The sequence below is a fragment of the Eptatretus burgeri genome, chromosome 16 (genome assembly GCF_056783735.1).
Source record: "Eptatretus burgeri isolate ZD-2024b chromosome 16, Ebu_testis_v1, whole genome shotgun sequence".
NCBI classification, from domain to species: domain Eukaryota; kingdom Metazoa; phylum Chordata; class Myxini; order Myxiniformes; family Myxinidae; genus Eptatretus; species Eptatretus burgeri.
The window spans coordinates 64,559,230-64,574,229 of NC_140976.1; the positions used below are offsets into that span (position 1 = coordinate 64,559,230).

Here is a 15,000-nt window from a genome sequence, read left to right on the forward strand (position 1 = left end):
AGGAATTGGAGTGCAGGGGTGAGGGTGGAGAATGGACAGAGTTAGGAAAGGGAGGTTGAGAACTTTGGGTTGAGGCCTTGAAGAAGAAAGGGGGGGGGGGCTGCAGACCTGGGGTGGAGAGGGTGGTGGGGTTGAGGACTTGGGGTTTACAGGAGGGGGGTTGAGGATGAAGAAGAAAGAGGGAGTGGAAGAGAGAGAGTTGGAGTGTTGGGGTGGGGGGGGGAAGGGGCAGGGAGATAGGAAAAGGGGGGGGATTGAGAACCTGAAGAAAAGAAAGGAGGAGCTGCAGACCTAGAGTGGAGAGGGTGGTAGGGTTGAGGACTTGGGGTTGACAGGATGGGGGTTGAGGGATGAAGAAGAAAGAGGGAGTGGAAGACAGAGAGACAGGAAAGGGGGGGGGGGTGAGGACTTGAAGAAGAAAGGAGCTGCAGACCTGGAGTGGAAAGAGGGGGTTGAGAAGATGCCAAGAAGATGCCAACTTTGAAGATGCCAAAGATATATATACATCACCTACCAAATTATGAACTCGACCATACTCATGCTTATTTTTATACAAACAGGCAAGAGCAGATCAATTTTCAGAGGTGAGGTTTCGTTCGTAACCCACAAACTTCTTCAAGGCCAAGTGAACGAATTGAACGTGTGGACCTATTATCCCCTTATGGTCCAACGCATCAATGTTCGGAGTGGAACACAAAAATTATTCTTAGGTGACTCTTTCTTATTCATGCCTTCATCCTCGATCAATCGTCTACTCCCCCTGCATCTGCTTCCGGCATGATCTAGTAAAATATGGATGTACATTCACCAAACTTGGAAAGTTCTTGAATATACAGGGCCAGATTTTAGAAAGCCACTTAGTAAGTGTCTTGCTAACACACGCCTCAACACATCCTTAAACGGTGACAAAAACATTGTTGTGCATACAGCTAATCCCCCGTATAGATAGCAATTTACAAAAGGAGATAAACAGCTGATTAGTTATGCATGCCTAAACAGCCAATTGGCATGTGAAACACCACACATATCGCCAACATAAATTGAAATGATGCACTTGCATGGAATTGCAGTGCCACGGACAATTGTTGGAGGGGATTCAGCACATTGCTCCTCATCGTAGGTTGATACTGGTCAGCTTGCACTAGATTCAGCAGCCAACAAAATGATTCCTTCGAGAGTCTAACGCTGGACATATTTGATATTGTCATACCTCTCCAGAGGATTCCATATATCCACGAAGATTCTCAACACACATCAGTAAACTGACCTATTCTTTTCTTCTTCTGCCTCCTCTTGAGATAATTCAAACACTCGTAACACATCCATATTCACCGCACCATGTAAACCACCAATTATAAATGGTGCAATGCTTGCTTCAAGGCCTTAAATGCACTCTTAAACATGCCATCGCTGACATGAAGAGGAATCTTTGTTATTTTAACATTTGTGATTAGGTTTTCATCCGCATTAGACAATCACTCTTCAGCAATTGGCGATTAACTTTGAACGGGTAATCATCGCACGAATGATTCTACAAACGTCCAAATCTTAAACGCCTTTCATAAGTTTGGCCCATAATGTGCATCCAGTGAGCCTTTGGTGCAGTGATCTGGTCATTGGCCCGTTGTTGGCAGTTGGTGCAGTTGGCCTGTTGTGGGCCATTGCCTTCCCAGCATTGTTTGTCCATGCTTGATCGTTTTGAAATGCTGAGTGACAAGCACGCAGCTTGTCACTCTCTGGTAGTGTTTTCTCTTTTAATAGTGTCACTCTCTTTTAATCTCTGGTATGACTCTGCCTGGGTTTGAACCACCGAATTCTCAGACACAGAGCAGATGCTCTAACCATTACACCACTGAGTCTGGTATACATAATAACCTGCATATACAATATACATACATACATATCAAGACCCAATCACGTCTCACCCATAATTGAAGGGAATAACCAATCAGTTCTCACCTAATCAATTACCCAAGGTGCCTATGATTTCCATAATTAACACCCATGCTCTTCCAGCCAAAAAATCTGCATAAAGCAATGAAGAAAAGCTACACAAGGTAAGCCCTTCACTGTTTCAAACCCTACCCGGGTTCCTCTACAGCTGCAGACATTCACAAGGAACATTCACAAACATCAATTGTAAGTGCTACTTGTGAATGGAGGTGGATTCTGGGATACCATAAATTTCCAGCATGGAGATGGATACTTTGAGACCTTGTAAATCACTGGTCCATATTCTGAATCCCACCCATGTGTGTAGATAGCAGTGAATAACAGCAATTTACGCGCGCACACACACACACACACACACACACACACACACACACACACACACACACACACACACACACACACACACACACACACACACACACACACACACACACACACACACACACACACACACACACACACACACGTTTGTGGGAAAAACTTTACCTGAACCTTCTACGGCAAAACCCATGACGACACAGTAGAACCAGAAGTCTCGAAAGAGTTTGTGCAAACGTATCTTTGCCTCTTTGATTGGTGGAAGCCTTCTCATCAACTGCGGATAAAGAACAACAAAAAAAAGGAATAAAACAGCACAAACCACTTCGATTTTCTTTTTCTGTGTTTTGGCTATTCCGCTCCAAAATCTGAAACTTCATCATATATTTGTTCGAACCAATTGATATTTAAGACACGAGCACTTATACAGGCACATTTATTGACCAGAAGTTTACGAACACAAAAAACTGGCCACTGCATGAACCAGAGCGTAGTTTGCTCGATTAAATGTTAACCACATTCCTTGCCGTGTTTACCGAAAAAGACAGACAACGAGCTCCGCTTATCTGCCATTTGTAAATAAGGCGCAGATGTGCCATTACATGTCCTGACTCTTACAGAGACAACAAGGTGCTCCATCCGTACCAAACTTGTTGAGCGTAAGTGAATGTGAACACAGGTATGTATCGTTATCATACATTGGCTTGTTCGTCAAACAGTGATCAGTTAAATCACCCCAGCAGTGTAGATGCGATACTTTTAAGTCGCTTAGAAAGACGAAACGTTGTGTAGAGTTCCATTCTGGTTCAGTGCTGTCTGGCGGTATCACTTAGTGCAACATGCAACCCTAACAGATACGATTTTAAGCTGGTTTTCCTGTAGGTAGTAATGTAAATACAAAATATCTCATGGTATATTTTGTGAGAGAACACCTTTCAAATGGTGCCACAAATATGTACATGAGGCAAACATATTACATGTTGCTTTTGTTTCCAAATCAACAATGCCATTTGTTTGTTTCATGGATATGGGCAAGGGTCAATCTGTTTGACATTCCCCTCTCAGCACTTAGTTACCTCCACCACTGAAGGTGGATGAAGGTTTTGTTTTCACCCTAGTTTGTCTGTTTGTGAGCAGGATATCTCAAAAAGTTGTGGACGTATTAGGTTGGGTGTATGACAGGAATGAATCGATTGCGTTTTGGTGAAGATTTTTCTGTGATTCTTCACCATTGAGAGATGAGGTCAAAAACCATGTGTGTATATGTACACATATATATATATATATATATATATATATATATATATATATATATATATATATATATATATATATATATATATATATGTATATCAGGATATTTCAAAAAGTTGTAGACAGATTATGACAAAACTAGGTGGATGAGTTGGTTAGGTGACAAGAACAAGCCGATTAGATTTTGGTAAAGGTCTGGATGCAGATCCAGCCTATCAGGGGGATAGAAAATGTAAACTGTTCTGCAGGGTTGAGGTACGCGTGACCAAGTGGCGCTGCAGTTCACCTTGTAATTCCAAGTTCAAATCCCGCATACAATGTTGATTTGTCCATTATCTTTTAAAAAAAGAAAATGGTGCTGCCTGTTGTCTTTGTACTGCGTGGGATGTACATAGAGATTCTTCCATGAGCCTTATATTAGGCAACATTGAGAGTAAAATGGGATGCTGATGGTAAAGTGCATTAAATGAAAGTGAAAGTAAAGCAAAGGCTTTGTACATGTTCAATGTATCACGTTCCCATTGTGTACAGCCTTTTTGGCTGCTGGTTACATCATTGGTTAGGGGCATGGCTACGCCGCTGATGCGGTGCCCCTATTTACCAGTACACACTGGTGCTCATTTCGCCGAGCTTGGAAGGATAACAGGCCGAGTCAACCCCCTGGTGTTAATTCAGCAGCCCATGTGACACGAACTTAAAACCCAAGGATCCCAAGCCAGCCACCCTAACCGCTAAGCCAATGCCAGGCTAATGCTTTGCCATGATGTTTCCGTGAGAACATACAAAATGTCCAAGGGAATAACTGGAGGGTATAGAATTTGGAGCCTTTGTTTAAATACGATGCAAAAATGGTTCACTCATCACAGGGTGGTTGAACTTACAAGAGCAAAGAGCTCGAATACTTATGAGACTGCTTTGCAATCAAGTACCAACTGCATAGTAAAACAGAAGGTGACATTCCTTGTATTTTGTTTATACCATCGTTGTTTTGCTGAGTGCGAATCTGCCTGCAGGACATAAAAAAAAGAGAGCATTATATCAGCTTGGAGCAAGACCATCAACAACTACGAGACGACAAGGAAGAGAATTAAAAAAATGCAATTGTTCCTGGTGCATGGATTTGTGACCCTGCTTCTCACTGCTGCCGTTTCTGCAAGAGCTAAAGATAGTTCGGTAACTGTAACGAAGAATGTTTTCACACACAATGCATGCACATTTATGAGAATGTAATGGTATTCCTGGTCGAACGGCATAGAATTTAAGGCATTGTAAAAGAAAATGAGGATGTTTTTCTGTTCCATGTGGCACCACTGAAGCGGATGCAAGTGCAACAGTTGCAGAACGATGATAACATCCTCCAATCATTGTTCATCAAGGATTTGGCAATGACCCAGGCCAATTTTGGGTTTGACCTGTACCGTGGAATTGCCAGCAAGAGGCCGGGGGAAAACCTCTTCATGTCTCCGCTGACTACATCGGTGGCACTTTCGATGCTGTCCATCGGTAAGAAGCTGCGGTTGAGAGTAACCCACTATGAGGAAATGAGGACATAACCGCTCAGCAGTCACATTTACTGCGGCAAAGTGAAAACCAATACCATTTTATACATTGTACATTCGACACCAGGTTTCGAGTAAATATCTGTACTTTCAGCATTGAAACACATGAGAAAATGTAAGGATCAAAAATACATGATAGGAATGGAAGAAAATAGAGTAAGGATGAAGGGCAGGCTGTGTCTGGTCCGTGATGGCGGTTCCTCACATCGTCCTCCATTTCCAGCAATGGAAACTGAGCGAGTTTGAACCATAGAGGCATGTGATAAGAGGAGGGGAAGGGGGAACTGCACAAAAGTGTTATTAATGTAGGAAGAGTTGCTCAGAATACTGGGAATTAAAAACAAAAATTCTCTACTAGCAGGGTATGTTTACACATTGAACCCATTGTCTTGGGTCTCTCGGCTGCATTTGTTTTTTTCATTTATTTATTTTAATTTTTTTTTTCCGTCATTTATTTATGTTTTCATTCACGGATGCTTTCAGACAGTTCTGTGATTTTTCCTGGTTTATCGGCTTCGATGTCTGTCGGCACACAAAATTACCATGCTTTGTCTTGGGTCGCTCTCCTGCATTTATTTTTTCTCATATTTTTATATTTTCATTTACGGACGCTTTCCAACTGTTCTGTGATTTATCCCAGTGTATCGGCTTCGATAGCCATCGACACGCGAAATTTCAGCATTCTAAGTCACCCGGAAGGTATCGAACTTTCATATCAGTTAGTCAGTGAGTCATTAGAATGATTATATGTATATGTATGTGTATATATATATATATATATATATATATATATATATATATATATATATATATATATATATATATATATATATATATATATATACACATACATATATTAGCAAAGGTACCCGGCGTTGCCAGGCAATGCCGGGTCCCTCCTCCCACATCTCACCACCCCCCACCCCATTACAGATTGCCACCCCTTCCCTGCGACAGGTGGTGGTTCTTGCATTTATCGAAACACTAGACAAGAGGAGCCAACTACTTGTCATGCAAAATTGTAAAGGGTTCCCGATGTCTTGCAATAATAACTAGAAAGAGCAATCAAAGATTGCAGACCCTCGCCAGAACTTGTTTTGAGTAGTGTTTGTGTACTGGTGTGTTATGTAATTAATAATCGACATAATTAGAACTGCCACTTTATAACTGCTGGCAGTGATGACCGGGTACCAAGATGTCCTGCTTTGATGCAACCCTGCTTTGATTGGACATCTGACCCTGACTAATGACATTTTCATTATTATTCAATTGAATTTAGAATGGAATTAAAATAAATTCAATTCAAATCAAATGAAAGACCAAACAGGTACAGTCCTGCATTGGAGTAATCAGAAGGAATCCGAACAAGCAAAACGAAAAGATGGAGTCATCAGGAGGAACCTGGATAGGATTTGGGTTTCAGCTGCTATTCCTCTACCCACAAACCCAACCAGGCACAGCCAAATGAGCCTTATTCAAAAAAATAAAAATAAAAGAATCCACATCAAAATAATTAAATAATTCTGGCTGCCAGACCATGTGTCTGATCAAGTTGAAATTTAAAACATGTATTCCCCATAAATACTCGATCATAAATGTGAAGTTTCACATTGATTGATTCAGCGGTTCCAGAGAAAACATTATTTAATATTTTTCTTCAATCCAATATGGCTGCCAAACCATGTGACCTATGACATGTGTAAACCTTTTGTTCCTCATGGGTATGCGGTCATACGTGTAAAGTTTCGCCTGGATCTGTTAGGCCACTTCAGAGAAGACGATTTTTGAAAGTTATTTTTTGAAACAATATGGCTGCCGAATCACGTGACCGATTAAGTCATCAAATTCTTGTTTGTGGACCATTTTATCTCTTGATGACCCTCAAAATTTTTCATACCGATTAGATGTAGTGTTCTACATATGCAATTATGACGTCATAATGAAGGCACTTATGATGTCATTAAAAAAAAATCAGACTCACTCCCCATGTGTACTTGCTATGTGCCAATTTTAAATTTTTCCTTTATGCGGTTTCAGAGATACAGAGGTCCAAAGTTTTTCCATTTTTCCAACATGGCTGCCACATCACGTGACCTATGATGTTGTAATTATCATTGAATCATTCTACATGAGTAGTCACACCTATCATAAAAATTTCGTCTCAATTTGACAAGTGGTTGCGGAGAAAAACACGAAAGTTCTGTGCGGACAAACAAACAAACAAACAGACCCAAACGCAATAGCCTCTCCTTCGGTGAGGGTAAAAATGGCACCGTTGGAAAGGTAATCGGTGATCTACTTGCTAGAAATAGTTGCAAACCTGATAATCAGTTTACTTGGAAAGAAAATTCCTTCGTTTCCGCTTCTTTTGTGAGGAAGAGGAGGAGGTAGAAGAAGAAGAGGAAGAGGGAGAGGAAGAAGAGGAAGAGGAAGAGGAGGAAGAGGAGGAAGAAGAAGAGGAAAGGAAGAGGAAGAGGAGGAAGAGGAGGAAGAGGAGGAGGAGGAAAAGGAAGATGAAGAGGTAGAGGTAGAAGAAGGCAATTCTGAAGAATAAGAAGAGAACAGAAAGCATATATAGTACCACGCGGTGCTGTTAAAACTGTAAGCTTTCTTCTTCTATTTTTTTTGTACACACTGTCGAGGTTCATATGAGAGCTAACACACAGAACGTACAACAAGGTGAGCATGAGACAAGAGGGATGGGGCAGGGTACACAGGGTAAACAAGATGTACACTACAGGGACTTTCAAGTCCTTACACGACAGAGACTTTCAGGAAGGAAAGCAGGGAATTTGAAGGAGGTGGGTTTGGGGTGGATTAATGGGGGTGGAAAAGATCGAGGATTTGGATGGGGGAAGATAAGAGGTGGTGGTGAACAGCTGTTTTGAAGACCTGGAGGGAAGAGTGGGATTGAAGAGAGTGTGGGAATTTGTTCCAACGGTGGGAAAAAGAGGAATGAAAGAGTGAAGGTGAGCAGTGATTCTTGATTTTGGTAGTTTCTTCAGAAGGGCATTGCTGGCGGACCTTGAGCGCCCTGCGGAAATATGGGGGGGAAGGGGATATCGCAGACCAGACAGAGAAGGGGAGGGGAGGCTGGAGAGGAGACGGTAGAAGACAGAAAGCCCACCGACCTGCCTGCGGTGAGAGAGTGAGAGGCCCAAAGACGCAGCCTCATCGTGGGAGATACCAATGATCCTAAATGCCTTGGTTTCCACAGTGTGAAGCTGAGAAAGGTGAGAGGCAGGAGCACCAGCACAGAGGGAAGAGCAGTACTCTATCAGGATGCAGATGAAAGCTTTCTATGTGGTCAGGAGCTCAGCTGTGCCAAGGAAGGACTTTGCACGACGGAGGATGCAGAGTCTGCGACTGGCTTTGGAGGCCAGTTTGGAAATTTGACTTTCCCAGGAAAGATCATGGCAGATAGTGAAACCCAGAAGCTTGAATGAAAGGACTTCTTCAAGAGGAAATGTTCACTCCGAACCCCTTCCCCTCGACTATTCCAAGGGGTGGAGTCTTCACCCTTTTTCCTCGGTGATGTCCCGATGTGGTTTATTTCGCCAAAAAACGCAGGGAATCATAAAATGATCATTCCTTCATGATGTTTTGCCAACATCATAAGTAGCTGAGTTTTCTGAAATGTAATTAAAGGAGCAGAATTTCTCTCACTCTTTATTCTAAAGGGTTTCTGCTGTAGTAGGATTATAAAAATGGTTCCGTTGGAAAGATAATCATCACTTTAATTTAAAAAGCCTCTTTCGGATTTTTAAAAAGAAGAAGCGCTAATGGTTTCTTTAATCAGCGGTTCAAACGGAAACTTTTATTATCCTACCAAAACAGAAGCCCTTTTGAAGGACACAGAAGTAGCACTCAAAATTATAGATACTATGTAATAATATTGTATTTATCGAAGCAATAAAAGTACATGGAAGGAGCACACAAAGATCAAAAACTGTATGTGATAAAATATCCCTTTTCACATGTTTCACTTCATTTTACATCGTCAGTGATCCTCACAGATAAGTATGCAATATTATGTTTGTGAAGTACAATATGTCATTTGATGACACTCAGTCAGTGAAGCGACGGGAGGCTGGCCTTGTGAGAAAATGACTGTTTAAAAGTTTTTAAAGAAAATGACAAGCTAACAACATCGCTCCAAGCTCCTAATGAAATGAAATAACATCCTAAATGAAAGCAGATCACGCAAAAAGGTGCAAACCAACAACCTCCGAAGAATTCCACTCAAAGTTGAACAACAAAGTCATTCCAAATATTTAAGCCAAAAGGCAAGTAAAGCAATAGGAAAGGTAAGAGAATGGTGAAGCTGGGGTGAGTTCTATTACCAAGCAGCTTACAGAGCACTCGCCAAGCGGTTTAAGCAAGCGATAGAAAGCACTCCAATTCGATGGTTGATAAGGAACGGCTGGCTTGGCAAGTGATAACAAGCTGATTGGTAATGGGACTTACCAACAAAAACAAAACCATTACCAATTTCCTTAAATTATCAGAATTCACTCCAGATTTTTATACTTATTTAGTCCACAAGGTCTGATCCTCAAATCCGAAATCATATTTCGATAATATGCTTTAGTTAGTCTGTGACAGTCCAACATGGAAAATGACATCATATAATGCATGGAATCGCTCCAATCCAAGCTCCTAATTTGAAAACTATAGCACCTACCAAGCGATGTACACAGCGATTCGTAGGTATTAAGATCAGACATTCGATAATATGAGTGATAAAAGTGAAAAAAAAAACACTGAAGAGCTTTATCGTGAAGAAACCGTTGCGCCCTGTTCCAAGTCAAGGCATTGTTGAGCAGGCTGAATAAAATGGCAGCTTAAGATTCCAGAGAGCTGACAGAGGGCTGAGCAAGATAGTGTGCCACCATCTTGGTAAGGCTTATTTAGATTTTTCATGATGAGCACCCCCTATCTTCAAAAGGGGTGCTTAAATTAACCCAAACCCCCAATTTTCATTCATGCACTTCCTTGGAATTCCATTCGTATGCATGCAGTTTGGGGGCAACTGTGTTTCATGGTTTTGGAGTTATGGAGGAGCCACACTGACTGACACACTGGCACGTATGTATGTATGTATGTATGTATGTATGTATGTATGTATACACACACTTATTAGTGGGGCACCCATGGGAAACCCATGGGCATACACGTGAATGGCATTTGGATATCTTGAGTTAGATACTGCGCATCGAGTTTTACAAAATTGGTACTGGCCATTTTGTGAGATGTAGAAATTATGTAATCTACACAATATGTTTATTTCACATAATATGTGAATACATGTCCACGCAAATGTGAAACACAGTTTGTAATGTGCAATTCCGGGTCATGTAATATGTCACTCAATTCTCCCCCACTCCCTTCCCCCTCTCTCCTCTCATCACACACACACACACACACACACACACACACACACACACACACACACACACACACACACACACACACACACACACTGCTTCTCTCTCTCTCTCTCTCTCTCTCTCTCTCTCTCTCTCTCTCTCTCTCTCTCTCTCTCTCTCTCTCTCTCTCTCTCTCTCTCTCTCTCTCTCTCTCTCTCTCTCTCTCTCTCTCTCTCTCTCTCGTCCCCCCTCATCACACACAATTCACAGGGTGAGGGGGGGGGAGATAGGGGGTGAGGGGTGGGAGACAGTGGAGAGCGATTTATTTCTTCCTTGACTTGATTGACTTGAGAGGATTGACTTGACTTGAGAGGGTGTAGAATCTGCCTTGACTGACTTCTGTCGTTCATTATTAAACTTGAAAACATCGAATACACTTCACACCGGATGCCCTTCCTGACGCAACCCTGGTCGCCCCTTACGACACAGGGATATGGTATTAAATTAAATTCACGAATTAAAAATTCCTTAGAACCAAACGTTATTAATAAATAGTGGATTCCATCATTAGTCCATATATTCAATCCACTATGTAGAAAGTTTTTCGAAGAATTGTTTCATTATATAGTTGGAAAAGAGATAACTCGCTTGAAATAAACTATTTATATATACTAGTATGTGCCCGTAAAAAAAAAAATAATAATAATTAATAAATAAATATTCAAACCGCAAGCAACAAACAACAACCACACAGGCCGTTTCTTCGCTCTCGCGTGCCCGCACGTGCGTGGCCCGGAAGTTCGCATATTATTCGCAGTTACGATTATTCGCAATTTAGTTTTAATACCCAATTGTTCAATTAGCACCAACGTATTTTACGTTTTCGCAATGTCGTAGCAAGGAAAAACAAAAAGAAGAGAAGAGAGAAAAAAATTTACTTCCTGGTTCGGAGCATACCAGCACTCTGATGTTACCGAAATTTATGCACCGTCTCATATGAAAACGATCATAACTTGGGGCATTGTGTTTATCTACAAATGTGCAAAAGAAATCGAGAAATTATTAGAATACACGAAGTCATCATTATCCGGAAGCCCGTACGTTGTAACCCGTAATGGGGAACGCGGCTGAGCTTCCCTTCCCCATCGGCCACGCCCACGCAACAACGTGTCGTGTCATTGGTTTGGTAAATAAATGGCCATAACTTGGGAAGCACTTGGCGATTAATGTCAAACCTTGAAAAGGCACATCCTCAGGTACCCAGAAATATATCTGGCAAGTTTCAATTAGATCGGACCAGTGGTTGTCGAGAAACAGCGGTTACAGGCACACACACACACACACACACACACACACACACACACACACACACACACACACACACACACACACACACACACACACACACACACACACACACACCGAGATTGTTGGAATTATAGATAGATATACCCCAGGAACATATAAAAAAATATCATTAAACTACAGTTCGATCACCAACTTCAGTTTTCAGTTACTGTAATTTTACTAAGTAATAATAAATAACTAATTCCTGAGCAGGGTCAAATGGAAATTACACGTAATGCAAAATGTGACTTCAAGACATCAACTCTTTCCCCCAACCCCCCTCACCCCACCCCCATCGAGTCCGACCAGAAACATTCAAAACGGATATTAAAATGCATTTTTCTCTAGAAATGCCATTATTCGTCTGATTTTCTCTCCTTTTGCTGCAACTGACTCTTAAACCATCTTAGCGACAATGAAAAATGAAATCAGATATCAAATTAGAGTTAAGATCTGCGTGTCAGAAAGTGCGAGCCTTACAAAAAAGGCTTAAGAGGACTGAGACCTATTCAGAGTAACCAAAATGGCAGTGATTTGATTTTGAACACCCTCCCTGAATGGTGGAAGCCACACCCTGAACGGACAGACACACTGGAGGAGAGTGCTTTCTGGTTGTGATTGGTGGATGTAACACAATGTGTCAAGTTGGCAGATGGCGCCTGTTGGGGCCAAATACAATCTGGCTTCACCAGTCAGAGTCAGTGGGGTATCAATAGCTGGTATGTAAGCCTAAAAGGCTTCAAGTCACCAAGTGGATGAAACCAATATGTTGCCCTGATGAGCCCCAATAAAGGCGAAACCAGGTCGGTAGCTTCACTTTTCATCTGCTGGTGAAAACTTTTGACTTTATATTCATGAAATGCTCGATCCTTCTTGGGTTTCAAGGCGTGACACAGTCATGATGAGATCATCATGACATTGGTATAAGTTAGGAGAATTTTAGTTTCCATTGAGATATATATATATATATATATATATATATATATATATATATATATATATATATATATATATATATATATATATATATATATATATATATATATATATATATATATATATATATATATATATATATATATATATATATATATATATATATATATATATATATGAGCCTGGTGTTGGCGCAGTGGTTAGGGCAGCGGCTTGGGATCCAAAAGGTCCTGAGTTCAAGCCCCGTTGGGCCACTGAATTAATACACCAGGGGGTTGACTCAGCCTGGCATCCTTCCGAGGTCGGCGAAATGAGTACCAGTATACTGGGCCGGTGTATACCCCGGTTAAAATAGGTGTACCATATCCCTGTGTCGTAAGGGGCGACCAGGGTTGCGTCAGGAAGGGCATCCGGTGTAAAACATCTGCCAAATCACTATGCGGATCATAGGGTTGATCCGCTGTGGCGACCCCTAACGGGAACAGCCGAAAGAAGAAGAAGAAGAAGATATATATATATATATATATATATATATATATATATATATATATATATATATATATATATATATATATATATATATATATATATATATATATATATATATATATATATATATAATGTCGATGAGCCGCCATACAGGCGATCTTGTTCCAAGAGTGCAACAAGTTCTTGTGACACATGCCTTTTTTATTTGGGTGTTGTATCGGCAACAGACCGCTGCATCGATCACTCCCAAATATAAAAATAACCAAGCTGTGAAGTACATGAAGTAAAAAAATGTGTGCTGCTTATGTGTACATTTAATACATCGTGGCAAATAGCTCGGATCATTCTAATTGCACTCCCCCTCACCACCCAAAAAAGGAAGAAAATCCAAAGATGTGTGAAATTTTTTTTTTCCAAAACTTAATGGAATCAAATGAAAGTTCTCGAAACACGCCTTCAGAGTGTCCCGAGTAATCCCTGAAACGTACAGCTTCCGAGATCAAATCTTTTCAGAGCAGTAGATGAAACAAACACACCACATACTTTCCCAACATTATCTATACTATAAGCCATTTGTCTTTCTGATTAATGACAGTTATATTCAAGTACACATATGTCTAAATAAATGCAAACCAAGTAGCAGACATTTAAATACAAATGAACCTCTTCCGAAAGCAGTCGAAGTTGGCAGTTCTTCTTCTTCCTGAATAGCACCATATATATTGATTGGGGGGCAAACTTAACCCAGAAACATCAAGGAACGGCACATTCACGAGCATTCATTCAATGAATAACATCTAATTCCACTTCCAAGGTAACACTTTTAAAATATGCCTCTTTGCCAATCTACAGGGTGTTTTCGAAGTCCCGTTACCCCCGCCACAGAACCTGATGAATGAATACATTGAACACACAAGAGGTATAAATGTAAACTATGAATACACAATACTTTTATCGTCATAAAAAACAAAAATATTAACATCGACATAAACATGGAGATAAATATGAAACGCACCAGGGTAGATGATAATTGGGAGGAGGTGGAAGGGGAAAAGGTGGTCATTATTTAACATTGAGTTATGTACCATTATCTATCATTATTGTTATGTACCATTATCATTATGTACCATAATAACAATCATCATGTACCATAATAACAATCATTATGTGCCATTATCACGATCACGATCATAATGTACCATTATCATTATCCATCCATCCATTGGAACCATACTCTGTGCAGAGCGATGGTGCTGCCTAAGCAGTCTCCTGGGCTATTGGGCACAATCCTGGACGGGTCGCCACTCCAACACAGGATACCCGAATGGCTCAATAATCGCAACAAGCTGGTACTCATTTTGCTGACCTCGGAAGGATAACAGGCTGAGTCAACCCCTCCTGGTATTAATTCAATGGCCAAGTGGAATTTGAACTCAGGACCCACCACCCTAACCAAACCCACCACCCTAACCATTAAGCCAAAACTTGGCATATATCATTATCGTTATATACAATTATGACTATGTACCATTATCACTATCATTATCATTATCATTTGGTACCATCACTATCATTATGTACCATTATCATTATCTTTAATATTCCCACCATTTTTATTGGTGGACAATGGACAGGATTTGTATACCATTATCGTTATGCACCGTTATCACTATCATTTTGTGCCATTATCATTGTCATTCTGTACCATCATTATATTCCAATATTATTATCAAACTGCATTATCGAAGAAGCCCTGAAAACTTTTGATCGTTTTT

At 40.7% G+C, this 15,000-nt stretch overlaps 2 protein-coding genes across 3 annotated transcripts in view; one reads left to right on the top strand and one right to left on the bottom strand.

Moving 5' to 3' along the window:
• PI4KA (phosphatidylinositol 4-kinase alpha) overlaps positions 1–15,000 on the bottom strand; it is a 189,916-nt gene that overhangs the window by 98,258 nt on the left and 76,658 nt on the right. Inside the window, exon 21 of the mRNA XM_085859029.1 lies at positions 2,440–2,548. Coding sequence (XP_085715155.1) covers positions 2,440–2,548 — 109 coding nt within the window. The remainder of the gene's footprint in view (positions 1–2,439; positions 2,549–15,000) is intronic.
• Positions 2,793–15,000, top strand: part of LOC147011219 (pigment epithelium-derived factor-like) — a 16,732-nt gene continuing 4,524 nt past the window's right edge. Inside the window, exons 1-3 of one of the 2 annotated variants that reach the window (XM_085859776.1) lie at positions 2,793–2,950; positions 4,539–4,698; positions 4,842–5,028. In XM_085859776.1, coding sequence (XP_085715902.1) covers positions 4,621–4,698; positions 4,842–5,028 — 265 coding nt within the window. In that variant the 5' untranslated portion in view covers positions 2,793–2,950; positions 4,539–4,620. The remainder of the gene's footprint in view (positions 2,951–4,538; positions 4,699–4,841; positions 5,029–15,000) is intronic. The other variant, XM_085859777.1, reaches the window with a different exon arrangement.